Source organism: Perna viridis, chromosome 1 (assembly GCF_037379345.1).
Source record: "Perna viridis isolate PV_CMFRI_1.1 ecotype Kerala chromosome 1, ASM3737934v1, whole genome shotgun sequence".
Classification (NCBI taxonomy): Eukaryota; Metazoa; Mollusca; class Bivalvia; order Mytilida; family Mytilidae; genus Perna; species Perna viridis.
In genome coordinates, this window is record NC_142445.1 from 15,489,769 (window position 1) to 15,510,615 (window position 20,847).

The following is a 20,847-nucleotide window of genomic DNA, read 5'->3' on the forward strand; positions in this document are numbered from 1 at the left end:
TCATTGCATCTTTTAATGTGAAGTGTCTAGATTCTTGTGAGAAGTATCTAGATAGTTGTGAGAAGTGTCTCTTTTTTTTTTTACATAAATGGCCACTCATAGTTTAGGGCAGAGGTAAATGAGGGGCTGGGTAATTCTAACAAGTGTTGTTTGCATGCATCGAAGTAACGCTCCTTCAATAGACACATCGCTTGATTGTAGCTTGCGCTAGAAAGGATTAATCCTGATATACATCGTTCGACAAAATGGCTCAGTTGTGAACGTAAGTTACTAAAGTTTTGTACTTTGTAAGGGACGGGTTAGTGTGGATTGTGGTCTTGATGAGTCCCAGAATGATGTCCATGCCATAAAATCTCCGTCAAATCTAGGCAAATCAAGTTTTGGTAGCCTATGTTAGAAATTGGGCGAGGATGCGACGCTGGGTTGGGATGCGAGTTCAGTGTTCGTATTGGATTCAGTAGTGTCCATAATTGAACCAAACTCATGATGGTGCATTTGTTGCTTTCCCTTTTCAATGAGATACTTATGTTTTATAATGAAAACAATGGAAAAAAGAAATTTATGCATAGTGTCATAATATAAAAATATATGTGGTATGATTGCCAATGAGACACCAAAATCCAAGTAACGAACGATGAACTTCTACTAGTCATAAGTCAATATTGGCTGGATATCAATATTTTTTAAATTTTGTTTCATTTGTTAACATATTTTTATCAACTGTTGTGCAAATGTTATATTGGTATGTGTCATTCCGTCCGTCTGTCTTTAAATTTAAACCGAAAAATCCAAATACACTCTAAGTGCATTTTCAGAATAATTTTAACATGCTTAAGGTAGAACTATACCTCTCAAATGTCACCTGGTAATGTATAAAAAATACAATACAATAGACTTGTTGTAAGGTTGTATTTTATTATTATCATTACTATTATTATTATTATTATCTTTGATTGCCTACGTTTAAGTTCTTTTGTTCTCTGTATGCATTTGTTCTGTTCCTGACGTTATTCTGTCAAAGGATTTCCAATTATTTGTGCCTTTGGTATTGTTGCTTCTACTGATAGAATAAGATAAACTTGAATTGTTCAAACGCTACAATCTAATCAAAATTAAAGTTATCAATTGTTCCATTCAGTCACTACATGCAGTGATCGAATGGTTCGATTGATAAGTTTAATTTTAATTGTATTGATTCAAAGTTATGGCTAACGTATCTAACACCCAAATCCCATTTAAAGACAATGCATTTCAAATAATCTATTTTATTTTATAATTCATTATTGAAACTTCTAGTTAATATTTGAATTCAAAATCCATACAATCTAAGCTCTCAGTGCGGTTCGAGCTCTTCTTTCAAGCTGTTTATTCTTTTTCCTATAGTCCTCAGAAAGCTCAAATACGGAAAATGTAAAAGCTCGCGAAAAAGAAAGATTTGAAACACTTCTTTCTCCAAGTTCTGGTGTTGGCAAAATCGGATGTGGCACTTCTTCCTGTGTGTCGTGTTCTGGAGCAACTTCTGGTTCAGTGTGAGATCTTGTAATAACATCAACTTTCTAAAAATAGTGCATTATTAAGCATGAATCTCTGTGAGAAAATTGCAAAATATCATGATAATACATGAGACTAACATGGTGTCAACAGTGATAGTATTCACAATATTTACATGTGCCATATGAATATACAGAAAAGATAATTATCCCTTTTCAAATAATAATACTCTGTGTTTAAAGTCTGAAACTTTTGATTAAGTCTCTTAAACTAATTTTTACCTTAATATCAACAATCGGTAATTGTTTTTCCTTCACAGTACTTTGTTTAGAAAATCCCTTCTTTTTGTTAGCAACTTTTGAAGTTTTATTTCCTGGCATGGTTTGTAAAAGCTGGCTTAAAGTCAGCATGGATAGGTTTGCTGCTCCGGTATCATTTTGTATTTTCTCTAAATAATAAAAACAGGTAATTAAGGAAAACACATTAAGTATCTAATGAAATAAGAGCAACAGAAATACAAAATCATTGAAAACAAAATATAATTCATAACTTACACTACTGGTTTAGATAGAAACCAACATTCAGAAAACGGTATAGTAAAATTACCCTGCCTACCAAAGACTAAATATCGTTAATTTGATAAAATAAGACGAAATTTTAATTGTTTTGTTGGCACTATTAAGTTATATGGTAATTTATAAATAACCGCAAAAAGCAATAAATATATGATAACATGCTAGCGTTATGGCAAGATCATAACTCAGCATTAATTACTACAGGAATTAAACTTTAATTGTTCCTAGAGTTTATTCATTTAAACGCTCGACGGACTAAGAGTGTATCTGCATATTGCGGCAACGATTATCTGCAAAATTAGAAATACTTTTACAATAGCTTTGGTCAAACAGTGATTATTATTGCTTACTTGGCTCGTCTTCTGACTTTCTTGGCAAGGGTTGCTTCTGTGGACGTTGTCTTTTGCTGTCATCTTCCTTCTTTGACAGGCGAAGTGTTCTTATTGTCGGAACATCATTCTTTAAAAAAGGTTTACTACCTGTTATCATATCCTGGCCATCCAGTGGTCTCACAAACCTTTCAAAGAGAATAGGAGATAGAAAAATATTCGAATATTGCCAAGGTTTTAAAGAAATCCTGAGACGATATTTGTGATATGTTTGCGCTTTGCGTGAAGGCCGTGAAGTTTAGAATCTTTCACGACGTATGAATGTGACTCTTGTTCAATGCATGTAAAGAACGGCATTTTTAAGATTTTTATTTTCATATCTCATTTTTGTGATGCTTGGTTGCTATTATATTAATTTTATTGTTTATATTGTTTTCGTTCTTTTCTCTCGTATCGGTTCTCTTTTTCTCAGTTTTGACTTTCTCAATTATTTTATGCTTAAGAGTGGATGCTGTTGGTGTCAAGAAGATTAAATCTATATCTGGCTAGAACTCATAAATATAACAAACTTACTTGTCTAAAACGTTTCGATAGTTCCTTGACTGTTTCCATGGTGGTGCTTGCTTTATTTGAGTGTCTGTAATATTCGGCAACTTCGATTTTAGTTGACCATCAGAGTATTTGTTATTGGATAAAGACTGGTTCTTACGGAGATGCTGCTTTGCCAGTTTTAGAATAGATTGCTGCATATTTGGAGGTACAGACACTGGTTTGGTGCTCCTTTGTGTTTTATCATTAGACACTAATCTTTGTCTCTCATCTTTTACAGATGAAGTCTCGTCATCTCCTTTAGAACAAATGGGCCATTCTGTATCGAACATCTTTTTTGCAGAAAGAGTTAGGGTAGCTTGTGCACTTTGCGTTGCGATGTCAAAATCCAGATTCTCTTCAAAGTTGGATTGATGCTCTGTGCTTTTTGATACTGAACATGATTCGCCTCTCTGACCAGATTCTCCTCTGATCTTGAGCATTGTACCATATCCATCTTCTACCCTCTCTTGTTTGCCATACCTATATGTTTTATCATATACCTCACTCTTGCAGAATCTAGTATTAAATATGCCATTTTTTGGAACCTTTAAATCTGATCCTTTTCGGAGAGGTACTGGAACATCAAGCTTATAGTCGCCACGCTCAGCTTGAATTTCTGTACTGAGGCGCGGTTGGTCATTTTCAGTATGACGTGTTGTCATAGATGCCATCTTTCCTGCAAGTACTGTTTCGTCTATGCTCTTCAGGAACGAAGCACTTTTTGTTTGTTCGTAGTTCCCTTGAAATGTGATAAAATCTGATTACATGTAAACTCCTACAATGTACTAGAATATAGATTAGGTAACCCAATGATTAATCGCGGGGAGTAGTTTCAAAGCAGCGATGTATAAAACCACTCGTAACATTTATAACTTTTGATGGTCATTTCTTGTATTAATTTCCTGTACAGAGGGTACATAGACGTTTTTTTCAAGGTTTTTACACATATGCCACATTCAGGACTAAACACCGCCTCATTATGCAATTTACTACAGTATAACGGAAACAGCTTTGGGAATTTGTTATGAGTAGTGCTCGTGCCCTGTGATTTTTTTCCTTCTGTATAATAGCAAACCCGACTCTCCTGTGCAGAGGGTATATCCACGATTTAAAAACTATGCCATAACGTGCTTAACCCCACCTCTTTGTGCAAATCAGTACAGTACATCAGCTATGTACTGAGCAGTGCTCTTGATCAGTGAAGTTTTTCACATCAAAGCCTAGATACTTACCTAATCAGGAAACACTTATTGGTCTGCGGGTAGTAAATTGGGAGGAGGTAATAGGTTTTCAGAGGAATTTGTTTTTATACTTATATATGATTAATTGATTTAGATAGACAAAACATCACTCGTCTTGTAATTCTTTCAAACAAACATGTGGACATTAAAATATTCATACCTTTTATAGCTGTTTCTAGCTCTTCATCAGAAATAGATGCATCTCTTTTTATCTCCAGTTTCTCGTGCAAATCTGATGCTTTTTTGATTTCTCTATCGTCATGATAAGAATCTGAACTTGCACAGTAAAGTATCTTTAACTGTTCCGGACCTAATAATTTCTCAACAGTTTCATTTCGACGACTGAGTTTGAACTTAAGCTTTGATTCTACTGTATTGGTTTCTCCATTTTCATCTATTTCTTCTTCGTCGTCGTCATCATCATCGTCATCTGAGCTAACATCTATTGAGCCAGCCTGTTTCCGACGACGGGTTGTTTTTCCTTTCTTCCTTTTTCGTCTTTTCCATCTATTGTATCTTTTATCTGTGTTTGGCTGGTAGTAAATGCTGTTTTTACTAGTTATATCTGTCGAGAATAAAGAAAGTCAACAAAGACCTCTCAGAATGTGACGACTCTATTCGCTACACTGCTCCATCGGATCCAATTGATAGAGGGAAGATAATGTAAACGTATAGAAAGGTCTGAAAAATTCCCAACGATGTTAGAACTGTCAAATTTGCGAAGCAAATTTTGGTCGTTCCCTCAGCGGGATTCGAACTCGTTTCGCTGACATATATGGCGGTGTTGCAATAGATGTCACAGCGGTACGAGTTCGAATCCCGCGGAGGGAACGACCAAAATTTGCTTCGCAAATTTGACAGTTCTAACATCGCTGGGAAATCGACTTTCAATACAAAAAGTTTGACTCAGCATCTATATTTTAAACAACACTGACCTGGTAAGAATCCACTGTTTGATTCCTCCCTCATACCATTTGTGCACTCCTTGATGATGTCTTGTAACATATCACTGCAATAAAAACAATGTAGTTTATTCGTCATGAGAAAAGAAACCTTATATGTAAGTGTTCAGGACATTAGAACACCTGCAGAGGAGATATCAAACTCAATTAGATTTTGATCAAGATAGAAGCAATGAAGCAAGTTTAAACATTTCAAAATGACAAAGCGCGAATAAAAATAGGCACTTTTTGAAGCATAAAAGAACACAAATATGCCCTTGATATACCTTGGTTCTAAGCTGCGACTTCTTTGGAGGAACTCTTCTTTAAAGTGAAGCTTCTTTGGCCTGTAGTTACCTTCTTTGCCTTCATCCGTCTCTTCATTTAATGTGTTTTTGATAGTAACTGAGACACACGGAAGTCTAGAACTAAGCTCAGTCTCCAGTTCGGAAGTACTATTGTCTGTTGATGGTAATGTTCTTTCAACTGTCTGCTCGGCACAAAATGACTGTTGTGCATTCTTCAAATTTTCTTCAATTTTAGGTTTTTTTTCTTGTCCAATGATACTATTTTCTGTTTTTGTTTCAGGATTAAGTTGTTCAGTACAGATATCGATTTTGAACTCTTCTCCTCTTCCCGACTCCAGGAAACCAGGATTTTCTGTATCGATTAGTGTTTTTCTCATGGTACCTCGGAAATTAAGTTGACCAGTATTAGTTTCTGTTTTGTGCTCTCCTCCTCCCATTTTCCTTTCTTGCTGGAAACCAAGAGTTTCTGCAACAATTGGTTTCTTTCTTTTAGTGTCTTGAATCATAAGTTGATCAGCATTGGTTTCTGTTTTATGCTCTAATTCTCTTTCTTCGTCCCTTTCTTGCTGGAAACCAGGATTTTCTGAATTAATTGGTGTCTTTCTTTTATTCTCTTGAATCATGAATTGATCAGCATTGTTTTCTGTTTTATGCTCTTCTTCTCTTTCTTGGTCCCTTTCTTGCTGGAAAACAGGATTTTCTGAATCAATTGGTGTCTTTCTTTTAGTATCTTGAATCATAAACTGATCAGTATTGGTTCCTGTTTTATGCTCTTCTTCTCTTTCTAGTTCTCTGTCTTGCTGGAAAGACTTATTATCTTTTCTTTTCTTAAGGTTTTGTTTTACATGTTTCTGGTTTGTTTCCTTGATATATTGTGTTTCAATGTCTTGTTGCTGCTCAATTTCTTGTTCATATAGTTGATCTTGTGTTATCCCACTATATTGTGCCTTAAATTCCGAATGTTTAAAATGCTTTTCTGTTATTATTTCTGGAGTTTCTTCAAATGTTACTCTTAATTCTGTATCTTGTTTGGCTCCACTGTTACTCCAAAAACCGCATACGCTAGTTATTTGATCAGTATATCCTAAGGGTTTACTAATAGATACAGGTTCCTTCGTTTCCATGTTTAACTCAACATCAGATATTGTAATATGTGAGTTAATTTCATCAGATGACGATGGCGTTGTCTCCTTATCACCACTTCTATCAAAGCTGTTCGAAAGATTAGCTGATTCGTCACCCGTGCTGTGAGTATAGCTAAAAGTTCCCCTAGGTCTCGATCCATGCTTCTGACTTTTTTCGTACTGATTTTTTGCTCGCATATAATCTTCTTGTAAGAATGGCGAGGGACTTTTGGTGTAAAAGTTCTTCCATATATATTCGTTTACTTCCGAGTGGCTATGTTTTACACAATCGTTCACACTATTGTTATCGAACCGGTTATCAAACGTGTTACAAAGTTCTATTGTCCTTTTTAAATTTGTTTCTCTGTTTTGTTTGATTTTTTCTGAAAGAGCACATTAACAATGACAGTAAGCTCCACTAATGTTCTGTAATGGACACGAAAAGGTTACCACGAGATGTTATATTGTTATAAAAATGGGCTTCCAACAACATATTCAGATGTTTAAGGCTATACATTTATTCCTGACTTGAGATGATAATTTTGAACTCGTAAGATTAAAACATCTATTCAAATCAGTAATATCAGTATATATTAGAGACGAGTGTTAGTTTTGATATCACTGAAGGAATTACCAATAATAGTGTAAATCATCAAATGTAAACTTAATATGCATACTAAAGACAACTTTTCTTAATTAGCATAAAACCAATTCCAAAATAACCATTCTAATAATCATTCAAATCATATGATATTCAGATATATGTATGATATTACCGCTGCTTGAAACATGAATAGCCGACAAACATGTTGAAAGCAGTATTTCCTCTTCTTCCAAATGTTCATTCCTGCTTGGAAATCTTGGCATCTTAGTTGGACTTCTTAACTTTCCTCTGAACTTTTCAATAATGGCTTCTGAAACTATTTTTTCTGCACCACGATGCAAATATTCTGGCAAAATAGGCGAGTCTCTTTGCAAAAGCACTCCGTCTTCATCGTCGCTCATTTGTTTCTCTATTCCATGATTAAAGCTTGATTCTTCTGGTGTGGCGCTGTAATTCCGGAAGTAGGACAGGAATGGGCTGGAGGAGGATTCCTGCATATGGGAATCGTGGGTAACCATTCGACCTTCACATTTCTCACAGCAATAGGACGACTTCCTTATTAGACCTGGTATGAAATCTTTGCTCTAAAAGTATTTTGAAAACATGTAAGAAAGTGTGAAGATCGAAAATCGCCATGAAATAGTAATGTATGAGGGTCGGATCCAAAAACTTTGAAAAGGAGGGTTGCCAGCCGAGTTTCCTCAGAAAAAAAACGTGTGTAGGACATAATTTGCCATTTTTGTCAATTTTACACATGAAAATGACAAAATTTCCAATAACAAGGGGGTCCCACCCCCTGCAACCCCTATTCTGGATCCGCCACCGTGTATTGATGTTTGACATACAAGCAACAAACCATGCTTATGTATGAGAAGCTCAAGAATATAAACTAATAGGAATAAATAGTGGACTGGGATGATTGTGTATGTATATACCGCAGGAGGTTAACTAATAGAAATGAAAAAAAGCATACTATAGAGGGAGTTTTTTCACACTTGCCTCTTGTTTCGGTATATTTTCCGGGTACGATAGTCTGAAGCCATCGAGTTTCAGACTGGAAGATGTCGGCGGGGTGGGAGATGGCGGTGGATTGTCTGGAGATTGACGACCACCACAGTGGCTGCATCCACTTGAGCTGCTACACGATGATGACGAACTAGTGTAGTATCGTCTCCGTATTAGTGGTGACGCACCCTAGAAATATAGACATATCTGTTACTCTATATTTATTAGTTTTTTTCTTGTTAAAGACCTTGATATAGGAGATACATGATTACTTTAATAATCGGCTTGACAGAGTTAAAATTTCAGTTTTCTTCCATTTTCAATATCATTGTGTTTTTTCGTGTAGTCTAGTGAGTCACCTCGTGTTGATTGTGGCATAAGTGGCCACGTGTAGATTGTAGGTTTGTCTTTATTTACATACCTCCTTCTTTGTTCTAGTTTTGACTTACCAGCCTCGGGGATAGAGATGATACTGATGTAAGCTTCTCACCAGTAATACTCAGAGGTCTTGGTATCTCTTCATTGGTATAATCATCATCAAAAATCATGTGCTGATAATATTGTGCACTAGATAGGCGTGGGGTTATAAGTTTCCGCTGAAAAGGAATAAAAAATAGAATTTAGAAAGTAAAGTAGTCATTGTCATGAGACGATGATGCACAGAATGATTTAATTGTGCCAACTAATGGAACAGACAAGTTGTTTTGTTGTTTGCTAGTCTGCGTATATGTGTATTAAAATGTTTATTTCCTTATTATGTTCCCCAAATTAAGTTATGGAACATATTGTTTTACTCTTTTTCTATAATTCTTCTTTCATCTATCATCCGTCTTGTCCACGCAAGTAATCTAAAACGGCGGAATGGAATAAAACCGAACTTAGCACAAAAATAGAGCACCATTTTAAGTTGTGCAGCGTCATATAAAGAAATCCAACATGGCCGTAGAAAGTTCATACTTGATTCAAAGAGTAATCAAGGGAACCAAGGTTATAGCGGTAATCAAAAGAATAAAATCCAGGGACCAGACATGGAAAACAGACACACACATCAAAGAACATAAAGTAACTAAAATCATACATACAAAGTAACAAAATTAAATGAGCAAATCGGACTCCACTAAAAACTGGGAGCATGAACCAGGTGCACCGGTAGGGTAAGCGTCCTCAAAAGTGAGTCAATGTATGCGCTTTTGATTGACTATATTGAAATCTAAAAAATTGGCGCCATTCCAAGATTGCCGCCGGCCGAAGAAAAATAAGATGAAAAAAATAGGAATAAAAAAAAAATTACGGAGGAGTACAAAGTGATTTGAAATGCTCATGTGACAATGGGGAAACTGGTGGAACCTCCTGTTACGCTGTGCCTAACCATTATATATATATTTGTTTTCTCGTTGATTTCTGTAACTCTTGTGTAAACGAAATGGACTAACTACTTTAAATGGTATATCATATTTTCACGAATCAGCAATATATATCGAAGGCACAACCTTCTTCGTCACTTGCAAATAAAAAGCCAACGGATACAAAAGCAAGCGTTAAATACATTTTGGTGGCGAGTTTCGCACTTTTGTTTGTCTTTATCCGTCTGTCCTCATCACTCACCTTTGCATATCAAAATTGCAAAGGAAAAGAAATGCATATAAAAATGTATTTTCCTATGTCGTCTCATCTCTTTATCAAACGAAAATGAAAATTATCTATTTCTTTGTCAATTTAACGGATTTATAAAACATGCATTCAGTCTGTCTAAGCATAATACTATACTTGCATACAAATTTGAATAAATACAGCTTACCTCTCTAGATATAGAATGTGAAACTTTCAGGTTCAGTTGATCTGGAGTATGTAAAATTGGCAAACCTATAACTTCATTAAAATGTTGACCACTTCCTCTCACGGATTTCAGTCTGTTGCATTTTGCAGCTGACAACTTGCCGATCTAAAATAACAACAAACGCCAATAGTTTGGCTGAACTTGAAAAAAACTTAAAAATGTATTGAAATAATACGATATAGAAGGTATTTTTTTTTACTTTGAGTATCTTCATTGAATGTCACTTTTGCCTCTCAAGTTACAATAGTTTACCTTGTTTAAACCTTACATTGTACAAATTGCAATAGAATCTATCTTATGAAGCAAGTAGCGATGAAGATAACTAAGTTACGATACAATGGCTTTTAACTTACGTTAAAGTAGCTGTCCTTGTAGGAATCATGCAAAATCTGAAAAATATGATACACCCCCAAAAAGGCTACATATTTTTATTTTTGTAATTAAGTTGTTTTATGGGTCTATACTATGAAATATGTAATTATTCATTGAAATCTGCCTGCTCTTATCAGATAATCCACATTGAAAATCCAGTTGATTATATTGTATTTGAGCGCCATTTACAGAGTTATCTCCCTTAATTTTGAAATCTACAGTGCATTCTATATATAATTTTTATCTCCTAAAAGCACGGGTTATATGAAAAACCACATGTTAATTACTGTTTACAATGACATTTCAGACAAAATATCAAAATTAAAAATATGTAGGCTTTTTACCCATGAATCACATTTTGCATGATTCTTAGCTTGAGCGCTACTTAAAAAATATTCTACTCGAAACTGAGTTACAGGAGGATGCATTCATTCCTCCCAAAAAAAGTTTTGTGGTATACATTTGCACTATGACCCAAGGCTATAATGAGCTATAATATACAATGGGGTTTTCCTATTTTTTTTTTAATGTATATCCACCCGCCCTGGGGTGTAAGAGAATCCGTACCTTTGCTAACTTCGTTCTGCTTCCCAATCCCTTGGTTGGCGATGATGAAACTGATCTGGGTATAACTGTTGCTTCTGTGTTGCATTCTAGTAACGTTATACTCGCCATTTCAGGCTTGGTTCATTCCGCTTGCTACATTTTTTCTATATTGTCGGACCAGTTAGTCTACTATTGGCAACGTAGCGTCATAATAGCCAAACTTTGACGTAACACGGTCGAGCGATAAATGGTTTTCAGGACTTTCCTATTGAACTAAACTTGTGAAACCACATGATGACTCATTTTCAGTGCTAGTCTGTTTTTTTTTCATACCAAATCGATCTTTTATGATATATAATTTTCTTTTTGCATCGTACAAAGTGCACTGCTTTGTGGAAATACATGTACTTTCCTGTTTCTTCAGTCGGAAATAGAAAAAATGTTTATGGGTAGCATGTTTTGGTTTGTTATTTATTTGTGTACTAAGTTTTTAATATTTACCAGCAAATTCTTTCCAATAAAAAAATGGTTAGCAGTGTTTGATGAGAAATGTATCGGCGGGCTAGAGTTTTAGAAAACATTTAAAACTGGACAAATCCCAATTCCTTGCATCGCCGGAGCGCCTGTAATTAACCCGGCCAAAACGTAATGTTAAGCTGGTTATGTAAACATTTATAAACATTAAAAATCCTTAAGATGTAATCGTAATTATTGAAAAAGTCACGCGTTCCTGTCATAACAATAAATTATTAAGGGGACGACCATATCATATTTGAAGGGGGTGGAAGAATTTAAAAAAAAAAATTTTGATAACCTTTTAAAAATTAATAAATTTAATGAGGGAGAAAACATATGTCGATCCTGTCAAATCACTCTGATCCTAAAATAATTCTTTTCAGTTCGGAAAAATAAAAATTTGCTTCGATCATAGACATGTCTGTTGTCTATTTATGCTTCGATGTATGCGGTGAAACAGGGACTTTACATTACACTCCCTAGGTAAAAATATGAATAACCTTAATTTCATTGTCAGTATTAAAACCATAATCCGTAGCAATCTTTTAAATCCATCTTTCAATATCAACTGATTGTCACCTAAAGTTTGAAATCATTTTTATTGTGAAATTTTATGATGCGCCACATTGGCGGGAAATTGTAGAGTTATCTACCTTTCATCACGCTCTTTCACTTGAAGGTACCTTTGGTGGAAGAAAGCTTCATGACAACAAATTTCTTTGAAAATGAGTCTAAGTAGATTTTTTACAATTGTATGACTGGTCTGACGAGTCAAGTTATAGCAAGTACGTATTTTTGTCTGAAATCACATCGCTCATTTAATAACGAGCTCTTGATAAACTTTTGCGACATACTTAATTCTTGCGATAATATTGCGTACTCGACTTAGCATTCGTATCGACATGATTGTTTTACTCGCTTGACATTTCGAGATCAATGAATACATATGCATCTTACAAGTGAAGAAATGTAGTGTAATTAATTAACTTTCCCTGAGGTTTTGTAATATTGGAAATTTGATACTATGCTCATAATATGACTATAGAAGTATAAAATAGTCCGAATTTCCTCTGATGATCTAATCAGAAAATAGCTCCGGATACTGAATCCCAAAAGGGATTACCTCTGATCATGCTTTGCTGCAACCCTCCTCTGTTTTATGTTTTATATGGACATTGATATGTTGGGTTATATCCATATAAAAAAGATGAGGGTTGCAGGGTCAGAGGAAATTTGGACTATATGTATTAAACAGGTGAAATTAGAAACATAAAATCATATCATTTTTCATTTTATTAGCCCTGTGATAGTATAGTGGGTTAACCTCACTCTGGTGGTCATAATATTATGCCTTTGATAAAAATTCAAAACAATATTTGATGGATATTTTTTGTTTCCATATACCTGACCTGGATAATCTTGTATTCAGTTTCGAAAAAAAATATTATGATGACCTACTTCAGGAATGGGTAAATGACAAGGGTCATCAGCTGCCATTATTGTTTTTGTTAAACCTGGTTCTGGTGCAAAAGTGAAATTCTCTGTCATATGTACATTTCATTATCATCTGAATTCAGTGAGGAATGCATCATACATAGCAAACCATTAATCAGTTCTGTCTATTTTATTGTAGGTTGAAGATCAGTATTATAATTTTAATTTGATTTTGAATACATACAATGATTTTTTGAATGTACAGTATATCACAATGACAATCTAATAAAAGGAATATTATATCATACATGGAATGTTGAGCTGATTTGAATATGTTAGTAAACACCCCTTGGCCTGACTTTGATGACATATGATCCACACACGTGGGCCTTTGTTCTTTGTTACAAAAAAAAATCTGAATTTGTAATTGCACGGATATACAAGTAGGTTGAACTGGATAAGGTTAAACCACTGTAAATCCCATTGAGAACCAAAAATATATTGATTCTTTCAAATCACTCTGATCCTGAGATTATTCTTTTCAAATAGGGAAAATAAAAATTTGCTAGCTTTGATAATCAGATACAAAACTATGATTCGATTTGTATTTAATCATCAAACCTAGCGAATGTTTTGGTTCTCAATGGGATTTACAATAATCCCTAACAGTATACAGAAATAGAGCTGCCATGATTTTATCTTTAAGCTCCTGAATGAAGGTGCAAACCTGGTGTTGATAACTCTTTGTAGCTTTGTCACAGGAGCTTTTATTTTGATAATTGTATATATATCTCACATGCTCCTGCAGTGCAAGAAGTCTCTCAGGATTTGAATTATACACATATTTCTGCATATCAACCCAAGATAAAACATCAACACCCAGTATTCAATCTATCCGCCATCCTCTATGTCAAAATGGAGATTTGCCCAGACAGATTTCAGTCATTTTATCCTTTTTTCAGATTCTTTTACAATTTATCATTTTAAGATAATATATGTACTTACATTTACCGCATGATTTCAAGCTCCAAAATATAGAAAAAAATTGCCTTATAAGAATGAATGTTCAGAAAAGCATTATAATTATTGTCATAATAGGCTCTGTTCATTTTTATCTAATATGTGATTAACTAAATGTTTATATATTTTTTGTAGAACATGGAACAGTACACAATACTTGGAAGAATTGGTGAGGGTGCTCATGGTATTGTGTTGAAGGCAAAACATATTGAGGTATGGGAATTGTTGGTTGTTATCATACTGTTTAACATTTTTATTTTACTATTTTGGTAAGTACATGTACCTTTAATTTTTAGACAGTTATGTACTCATAGAATCAAGTGATATCACAAAGATAAAAAAATGCATTGCATAAATTTTCATACACTGTACTGGCATTGCAGTTTTGGTACATGTACCTACCACTGTCACATCAATAATAAATATTTCTTTGTAGAGTGGTGAAGTTGTTGCCTTAAAGAAAGTACCATTAAGAAAACTTGAAGATGGTATACCAAACACAGCCCTAAGGTAATTTTGATGATACTCAAAATAGAATTGGTATCAAAGATTAAAATTATATCAGGAATAGATATTTTTTACTTTATGATATATGATTTATAAATATGTTATAAAAAAATATTTTTTCAACATTTTTTACCATTCTGATTTTCCAGAAAGGTTTTGAGTGATTTATTGGCATCATTACATGTTTTGTTGAGTATTCATGATTTTTTTTCAAAGTTGAACATTTTATTTTGGAAATATGTAGCCTTTTTTCTAAAGACCTTATCTCCTGTGCAGATGGTATATTTACTGTTTCAATTTTTTTCCATCTCAGCCACACTCATAGCTTAACCCTGCTTAAGGGTTTTTATCTGGGTATTTTGGGAAATGCCTTATTCAGGCATTGTTGGAAAAAGTTATTGACAAATTTGCCATTTTTGAGAGTCAAAATTGGGAGGTTAAGTCCACATTTTGGGAATATTGCATATAATTTTGATATATTTTCTTTGGGAAAGGGTCCTTTACAAGATCATGCTGAATGTTAGAAAAATCCATGCCCACCTCTTTATGCAAATTAGTACTGTAAATACCTCATACCTTGTGAAATTTTCACATCCTGTATAGCAGAAACTAAAATCTTGTGAAGCAGTTAAGTAGTTAATTTGGACTGGGTTATAAGTCTGCAGAGGAAATAAACGATTACCATGAAATTTATGTTTTTATGCGCAGTCAAATATGCTTACGGTGGGAATCATATGAATTGAGCCTGATCTGATGATTATCATGATTATCATATGAATCGAGCCTGATATGATGATTATTATGATTATCATATGAATCGAACCTGATATGATGATTATCTTGATTATCATATAAATTGAGCCTGATATGATTAACATGTGTTTCAATTTATATATAAATAACATATGATTATCATATGTGCATTGGTGTTAACTTTAGAAAGTTTGAAAGTGGGAGATCTCCCTCTCAAAATTTTCCAAAAGTAGGAGGATTTTTCAATGTTTTGTAAAATGTTTTATGTTTGGCACCAGACTTTATTTTGAACTTAAATCCAATTTCACTGCACCAATTTCTTATGACATCTCATCCCCAGAAAGATAAGATACAATGTTTCCCTTTACTGAAATATAATGATAGTTATTAGTGGTCTTTTATTTTTCAGAGATCAATTTCTTTTGACAAGAATTTAAGTGATTTATTATAATTTTAAGATGAAAATTCAAATAAGACAGCAGAAATTTTGGAAATCTTCCACTTTGACACTGACACACAAGTGGGAGATTGTTCTATTTTTTTTTATGAAATATTGGGAGGCTCCTGCCAAAAGCGTGAGACTTAACACATATGTATGCAGCACATTTGGCTCTGTATGGTTTAGCATTTAGCTATGTGTTGATTGCTTATGTTTAAAAAATGTTTAAGTATGTTACAGTATTTAAAAATGTCAATTTTTATTTTTTACAGAGAAATAAAGGCATTACAAGAGATAGAAGACAACCCATATGTAAGTCTCCAAATGATACTTTTAAAATGTTCTAGTTATTAATTATAATGGTATTATCTGAGTACTCATAATTAACAATTTCTAAATTGTTTATATAAGATACATTATCTGTAACCAGACAATACAACCTCAGGTCAAATGTTTTAAACATATCCACTATAGCAAAAACAGATCACCATAAATTATATATTTTACTCAGTGGAAATGATAAGGATTTATATTTTCTCTAACATGGTTAGTCTTTACCCTACTATGACATTAATTATTCAACAGCTAATATTCAATTGGCTAATGAAGATCTCTGATTAACCACACATGACAATCCCTTACTTTTCAGTAATGAACAACCAGAAGCTTTATAATAGATGTTACTTGAATTATTATATGTTTAGAAAATTATATACCAGTAATCATTTTGTGTGGGATGTAATTTCTAACTACCAAAAAATATTTTACAGGTTGTGAGATTAAGAGAAGTTTTCCCACATGGCAGTAGTTTAGTACTGGTGTTTGAGTACATGTTGTCCGACTTATCAGAGGTGGTGAGAAATTCAGAGAAACCTATCACAGAGGCGCAGGTCAAGTCTTATATGCTGATGCTGCTGAAAGGTGTTGCTTTCTGCCATGAAAATAATATAATGCACAGGGTGAGATGGATATGAGGTATTAAGTAGCAATTTTTCTAAAGATCAGACAGGAGGTGATTCATGCATATTGAAAACCTACCAAATTCAGTTTTATTTCTTGTTCAGAGACAGTTACTGATCACATAACCAGTCTTAGTTTTTCATTTGGAGGTTGCAGTTTTGAGAAAAAAATTATATAGATTGTACATGGAATTTGCACTTTGCAAGAGTTATCGTTCGTGATTTGACTACATTTGGTTGATTTTAGTAGGAGATGTATGCATGATTTTGTAAAAAGTGCAGATCTGAATGCTTATCGTTGTGTAATAGTATAGCATATGTAGACTGAAAAAGCATTGTTTGTTTGGTGGATTTTTCTTCACCATGAATCACTACCATTTGTAGTGTCTGAATTTTATATGGACTGGTACTTAAACCTAGAAAGATTAACCATATTGACTTAATGCAAGTACATGTATAGGCTCCTTAATGATATTAATGCTAAAAATGTGTTGTTGGTTTTTTTTCAGAATTGCTTTATGCAAAATCAGTTATTAGATACACAACTGAGCATTTCTTTTTTTTTTTTTATAGAAACTGCTGAATTTCAATAAGAAAACTGTTGACCAGTGTATGTCTTACAAAACAAAGCATTGCTAAGCAGGAAAAATAACATATATTGTTGTCATGTTGTGAAAAAAAAACATCCACACATATCTTGATGTTTTTCATATGCTTAGGACCAGCATGAAAAACATATGCTTTTAAAAGACTTAATAAATTCATTATTGAAAATCTTGTAAATGGAAATCATTTGGTAATTATATGTTTTCAATAGTACTTCCATAGCTGACAACTTACACAATTTTAGCGTATTTTACATGATATTGACCTCTTGTTCTGCAAAAATTATTTTTTAAGGTCAAATTTAACCCCAAACCTGATGTTTTAAAATAATCTTGAAAACCAAGAAATCGTGTTTCAATAAAATTCAGTAAAACATGTATTTATAATGGAATATTATTGACTACAAGAATATTTTTTTTATTTTTGTTTTTTTTTATTTCAGGATCTTAAACCTGCTAATCTTCTAATCAGTTCAACAGGACATTTAAAGATTGCTGATTTTGGACTAGCTAGAGTGTTTCAGAATGAAGGAAATAGACAATACAGTCATCAGGTTGCCACAAGGTTATAACTTACATTGTCATGATTTCAAAAGTGATATTTAACAACAACAAAAAATGCTTATTCACCTTTCTCCACTATGAATGACTTTGATGACTTAAATGATCCCTGCTCTAGGTGAAGCTAAATTAAAATTAAGTTAAATATTATTACAAATCTAGAATAGAACTTCAAAAAGAATTTCGGAATAATCAGAGAAACAAAGAAAAAGTTATGGTAAGGTTTTCTTTTTTGCAAGAAGAAAGAATAAGTGTTTCAGATGAAGTTTTTTTCTTGTTTCTACCTTGGTGTACTTAACAAGGAGCATTTGATTTTATTTAAGGTGGTATAGAGCACCAGAGCTTTTATATGGAGCAAGGAAGTATGATGAAGGTGTTGATTTATGGTTAGTTAAAGAGTTCATACCTAACCAATAATGAGACTTTTTTTTAATTTTGAGATTTATATCATTTTCCCAGCAAATAACCATTGAGAGATATGTAGGAATCATTATGTCAGTTTATCCATGTTTTTTGAAGGCAGAAATTCTCTTAAATCTTCAAAAGATTTTAAACTCCAAGGTACCATTTAAATGTGTTTGAGTTATCGGGAGGTCAAGAAATTGAAGTTTGAAGATTTCCAGCTTTATTTTGTTGCCAACCCTAGTTCAGCTTAATCTTTACTTTGCTTACTTCCCACAAAGTTTTGTAAGTTCTAGGATATTTTTCATTCACTTTTAGAGTGTTATCTAGACAATAAAAATACTGTGTTTGCTTTTAAAAACCTTTGAAGTTCGAATTCATGGGTCTCAAACTTCAATCACACATTACACTCACTTAGTTTTCATCATTTAATATTTTAGTCAAACTTCATATAAATATTTAAGCAATTATAACCGGGGTAAACTTAAGCTAATTATGTCTTCATGTTGTTAAAGGTAAAATTACTGTTGCAGTTTGTTTCTAGTTGAATGTTTGATTAAAGTGCTGTTTTTATTTTTTCAGGGCAGTTGGATGCATATTTGGAGAACTGTTGAACACATCTCCACTTTTTCCTGTAAGTATAATGCATTAACAGACAAAGAGCAAAGACATGAAAAGTCAAAATTAGTTGAATGTGATAATGAAACTTACTATAAATAATGTAATGTGACATTGTTGTTTTCAGAAAAAATTAGGAGATAACTGGATTTATTTGTTAAGATGTGTGATTTAATAGTCACGAAATGAGGTTACTGACAACAAGCAAACAGATGCAGTGAACAGGTGTGACTGTCAAATCTATATTCTATATTAACAACAAAAAATCTTCAGAAACAACAGTTTTTTCATTTTACAATATGATCCAATAATATTATTTACAATCACTTCAATAAGATATGGACACTTTGCATTGGGCATATATGTTGACTTAAATTTTCAGACTGGTTTTTTTTTATGATGAATATTCTGTTAAGATCATGATTTATTTTTTTTTAAGGGAGAAAACGACATTGAACAGTTATGTTGTGTATTGAGAGTTCTGGGAACTCCAAATGAGAAGATTTGGCCAGTAAGTTAAACTATTCTGAAAAAAAAATTATATAAAGATGTCTAACCTTTTTATCTGCCATTTAATGGGCTTGTTTTGGGGTCAATTTATTTTGTAAGGTAAACTCTTCTAAACCTATTCAATTATGATGGTTGAGTATACATATAGATATAGGTGTGCATAGAGGAACACAATTTGTCAGATGTTTAAAAGTTGTCATGGGTTTATATGTTAAGAAGTATGGATACTTATTCTTTTAGTAGTCTGCACACAGTATTCTAATTTTTTTTTTAGAAATTTATATCAAAGTGAAAAATTAAATACAAAAGCCAATCTGCATAATATATGGTTAAAAGTAATTATGGTTATTTAAATTTTACAGTTTTACAAGAAAAAAGACATATCTAAAGCGATCAGAAAAGTATTTCTATTTAATTTTATATTTCAGGGTATATCAGAATTACCAGACTACAACAAAATATCCTTTCCAGACAACAAACCCATACCTTTTGATGAAATAGTTCCAGATGCTTCACCAGAAGCTTTAGATTTGTTGAAAAAATTTCTAGTTTATCCATCGAAACAACGCATTTCAGCAAAAGACGCTTTATTACATCCGTATTTCTTCACCGAGCCATTACCTGCACATCATTCAGAACTGCCTATTCCACAGCGGAGTAAACGTGGTTTACCACGGCGACAACAAACTCATGAATATAACTTTGAAACACCTTTAGAAAAGTCTCTGATTGACCCTGAAATGTTGGCTCCACATGTTGTCAAAATGAAATGATAAATTTTAGAGTAATTTTTAATTTCATATATGGTGAAAATGAAATAATGTTAGTTGTAAATATCCTCCTGAAAACTAAAGGATGGTGGAGGTTTGAATTGTAATACATGAGTTCATCTGTTGAAGGATGATGACACTGCTTTGTGATGCAGGTATCCTCGACTTCATTTTGTTCTTTAACTCCTTTTTGATGCCGGTGTCCTCGACTTCATTTTGTTCTTTATCTGCTTTGTGATACAGGTGTCCTCGACTTCATTTTGTTCTTTATCTGCTTTGTGATGCAGGTGTCCTTGACTTCATTTTGTTTTTTAACTGCTTTGTGATGCAGGTGTCCTCGACTTCATTTTGTTCTTTATCTGCTTTGTGATGCAGGTGTCCTCGACTTCATTTTGTTCTTTATCTGCTTTGTGATAAAGGTGTCCTCGACTTCATTTTGTTTTTTAACTGCTTTGTGATGCAGGTGTCCTCGACTTCATTTTGTTCTTTATCTGCTTTGTGATGCAGGTGTCCTCGACCTTATTTTGTTCTTTATCTGCTTTGTGATGCAGGTGTCCTCGACTTCATTTTGTTCTTTATCTGCTTTGTGATGCAGGTGTCCTCGACTTCATTTTGTTCTTTATCTGCTTTGTGATAAAGGTGTCCTCGACTTCATTTTGTTTTTTAACTGCTTTGTGATGCAGGTGTCCTCGACTTCATTTTGTTCTTCAATTGATTATTTGATATCCTTAACTTTATGCAATCATCAAATCTATGAAGTATATAGTATATATGTGATGGCAACATTTT

The 20,847-nt window shown here is 33.4% G+C and overlaps 2 protein-coding genes across 3 annotated transcripts; one reads left to right on the forward strand and one right to left on the reverse strand.

Annotated features, from left to right (window-relative positions):
- Positions 1-1,249: 1,249 nt before the first annotated feature.
- On the reverse strand, positions 1,250-11,158 carry LOC148627426 (uncharacterized). 2 transcript variants are annotated; one of them, XM_088572712.1, is made up of 13 exons: positions 10,986-11,158; positions 10,400-10,435; positions 10,008-10,151; positions 8,659-8,805; positions 8,204-8,398; positions 7,377-7,788; positions 5,456-6,983; positions 5,163-5,236; positions 4,388-4,792; positions 2,969-3,725; positions 2,417-2,583; positions 1,773-1,939; positions 1,250-1,556 (listed from the first exon to the last, which is right to left on the reverse strand). In XM_088572712.1, the coding sequence occupies exons 1-13, from the start codon at positions 11,091-11,093 to the stop codon at positions 1,326-1,328; spliced, it is 4,371 nt and encodes a 1,456-aa protein (XP_088428838.1). In that variant the 5' UTR covers positions 11,094-11,158; the 3' UTR covers positions 1,250-1,325. The 2 variants fall into 2 exon arrangements, with proteins under 2 accessions (XP_088428838.1, XP_088428849.1); XM_088572723.1 differs by lacking the exon at positions 10,400-10,435.
- Positions 11,159-12,150: 992 nt separating this feature from the next.
- LOC148627427 (cyclin-dependent kinase 20-like) lies at positions 12,151-20,070 on the forward strand. Its single transcript, XM_088572860.1, has 10 exons — positions 12,151-12,265; positions 14,070-14,147; positions 14,371-14,444; positions 15,906-15,945; positions 16,404-16,592; positions 17,641-17,762; positions 18,082-18,144; positions 18,743-18,794; positions 19,218-19,289; positions 19,717-20,070. Exons 2-10 carry the CDS (start codon positions 14,073-14,075, stop codon positions 20,059-20,061), a joined length of 1,032 nt encoding a protein of 343 aa, XP_088428986.1. The 5' UTR covers positions 12,151-12,265; positions 14,070-14,072; the 3' UTR covers positions 20,062-20,070.
- Positions 20,071-20,847: the final 777 nt, after the last annotated feature.

Excerpts from the sequence above, each read along its gene's own strand:
- LOC148627426 (XM_088572712.1), bottom strand. The coding sequence starts at position 11,093 with ATGGCGAGTATAACGTTACTAGAATGCAACACAGAAGCAACAGTTATA. Across the intron at positions 6,984-7,376 it reads TATTCATGTTTCAAGCAGCG|AAAAAATCAAACAAAACAGA; the intron begins GTAATATCATAC and ends GTGCTCTTTCAG. Across the intron at positions 1,940-2,416 it reads AAAGTCAGAAGACGAGCCAA|AGAAAATACAAAATGATACC; the intron begins GTAAGCAATAAT and ends TTTATTATTTAG.
- LOC148627427 (XM_088572860.1), top strand. The coding sequence starts at position 14,073 with ATGGAACAGTACACAATACTTGGAAGAATTGGTGAGGGTGCTCATGGT. Across the intron at positions 14,445-15,905 it reads ATACCAAACACAGCCCTAAG|AGAAATAAAGGCATTACAAG; the intron begins GTAATTTTGATG and ends TATTTTTTACAG. Across the intron at positions 18,795-19,217 it reads ACACATCTCCACTTTTTCCT|GGAGAAAACGACATTGAACA; the intron begins GTAAGTATAATG and ends TTTTTTTTTAAG.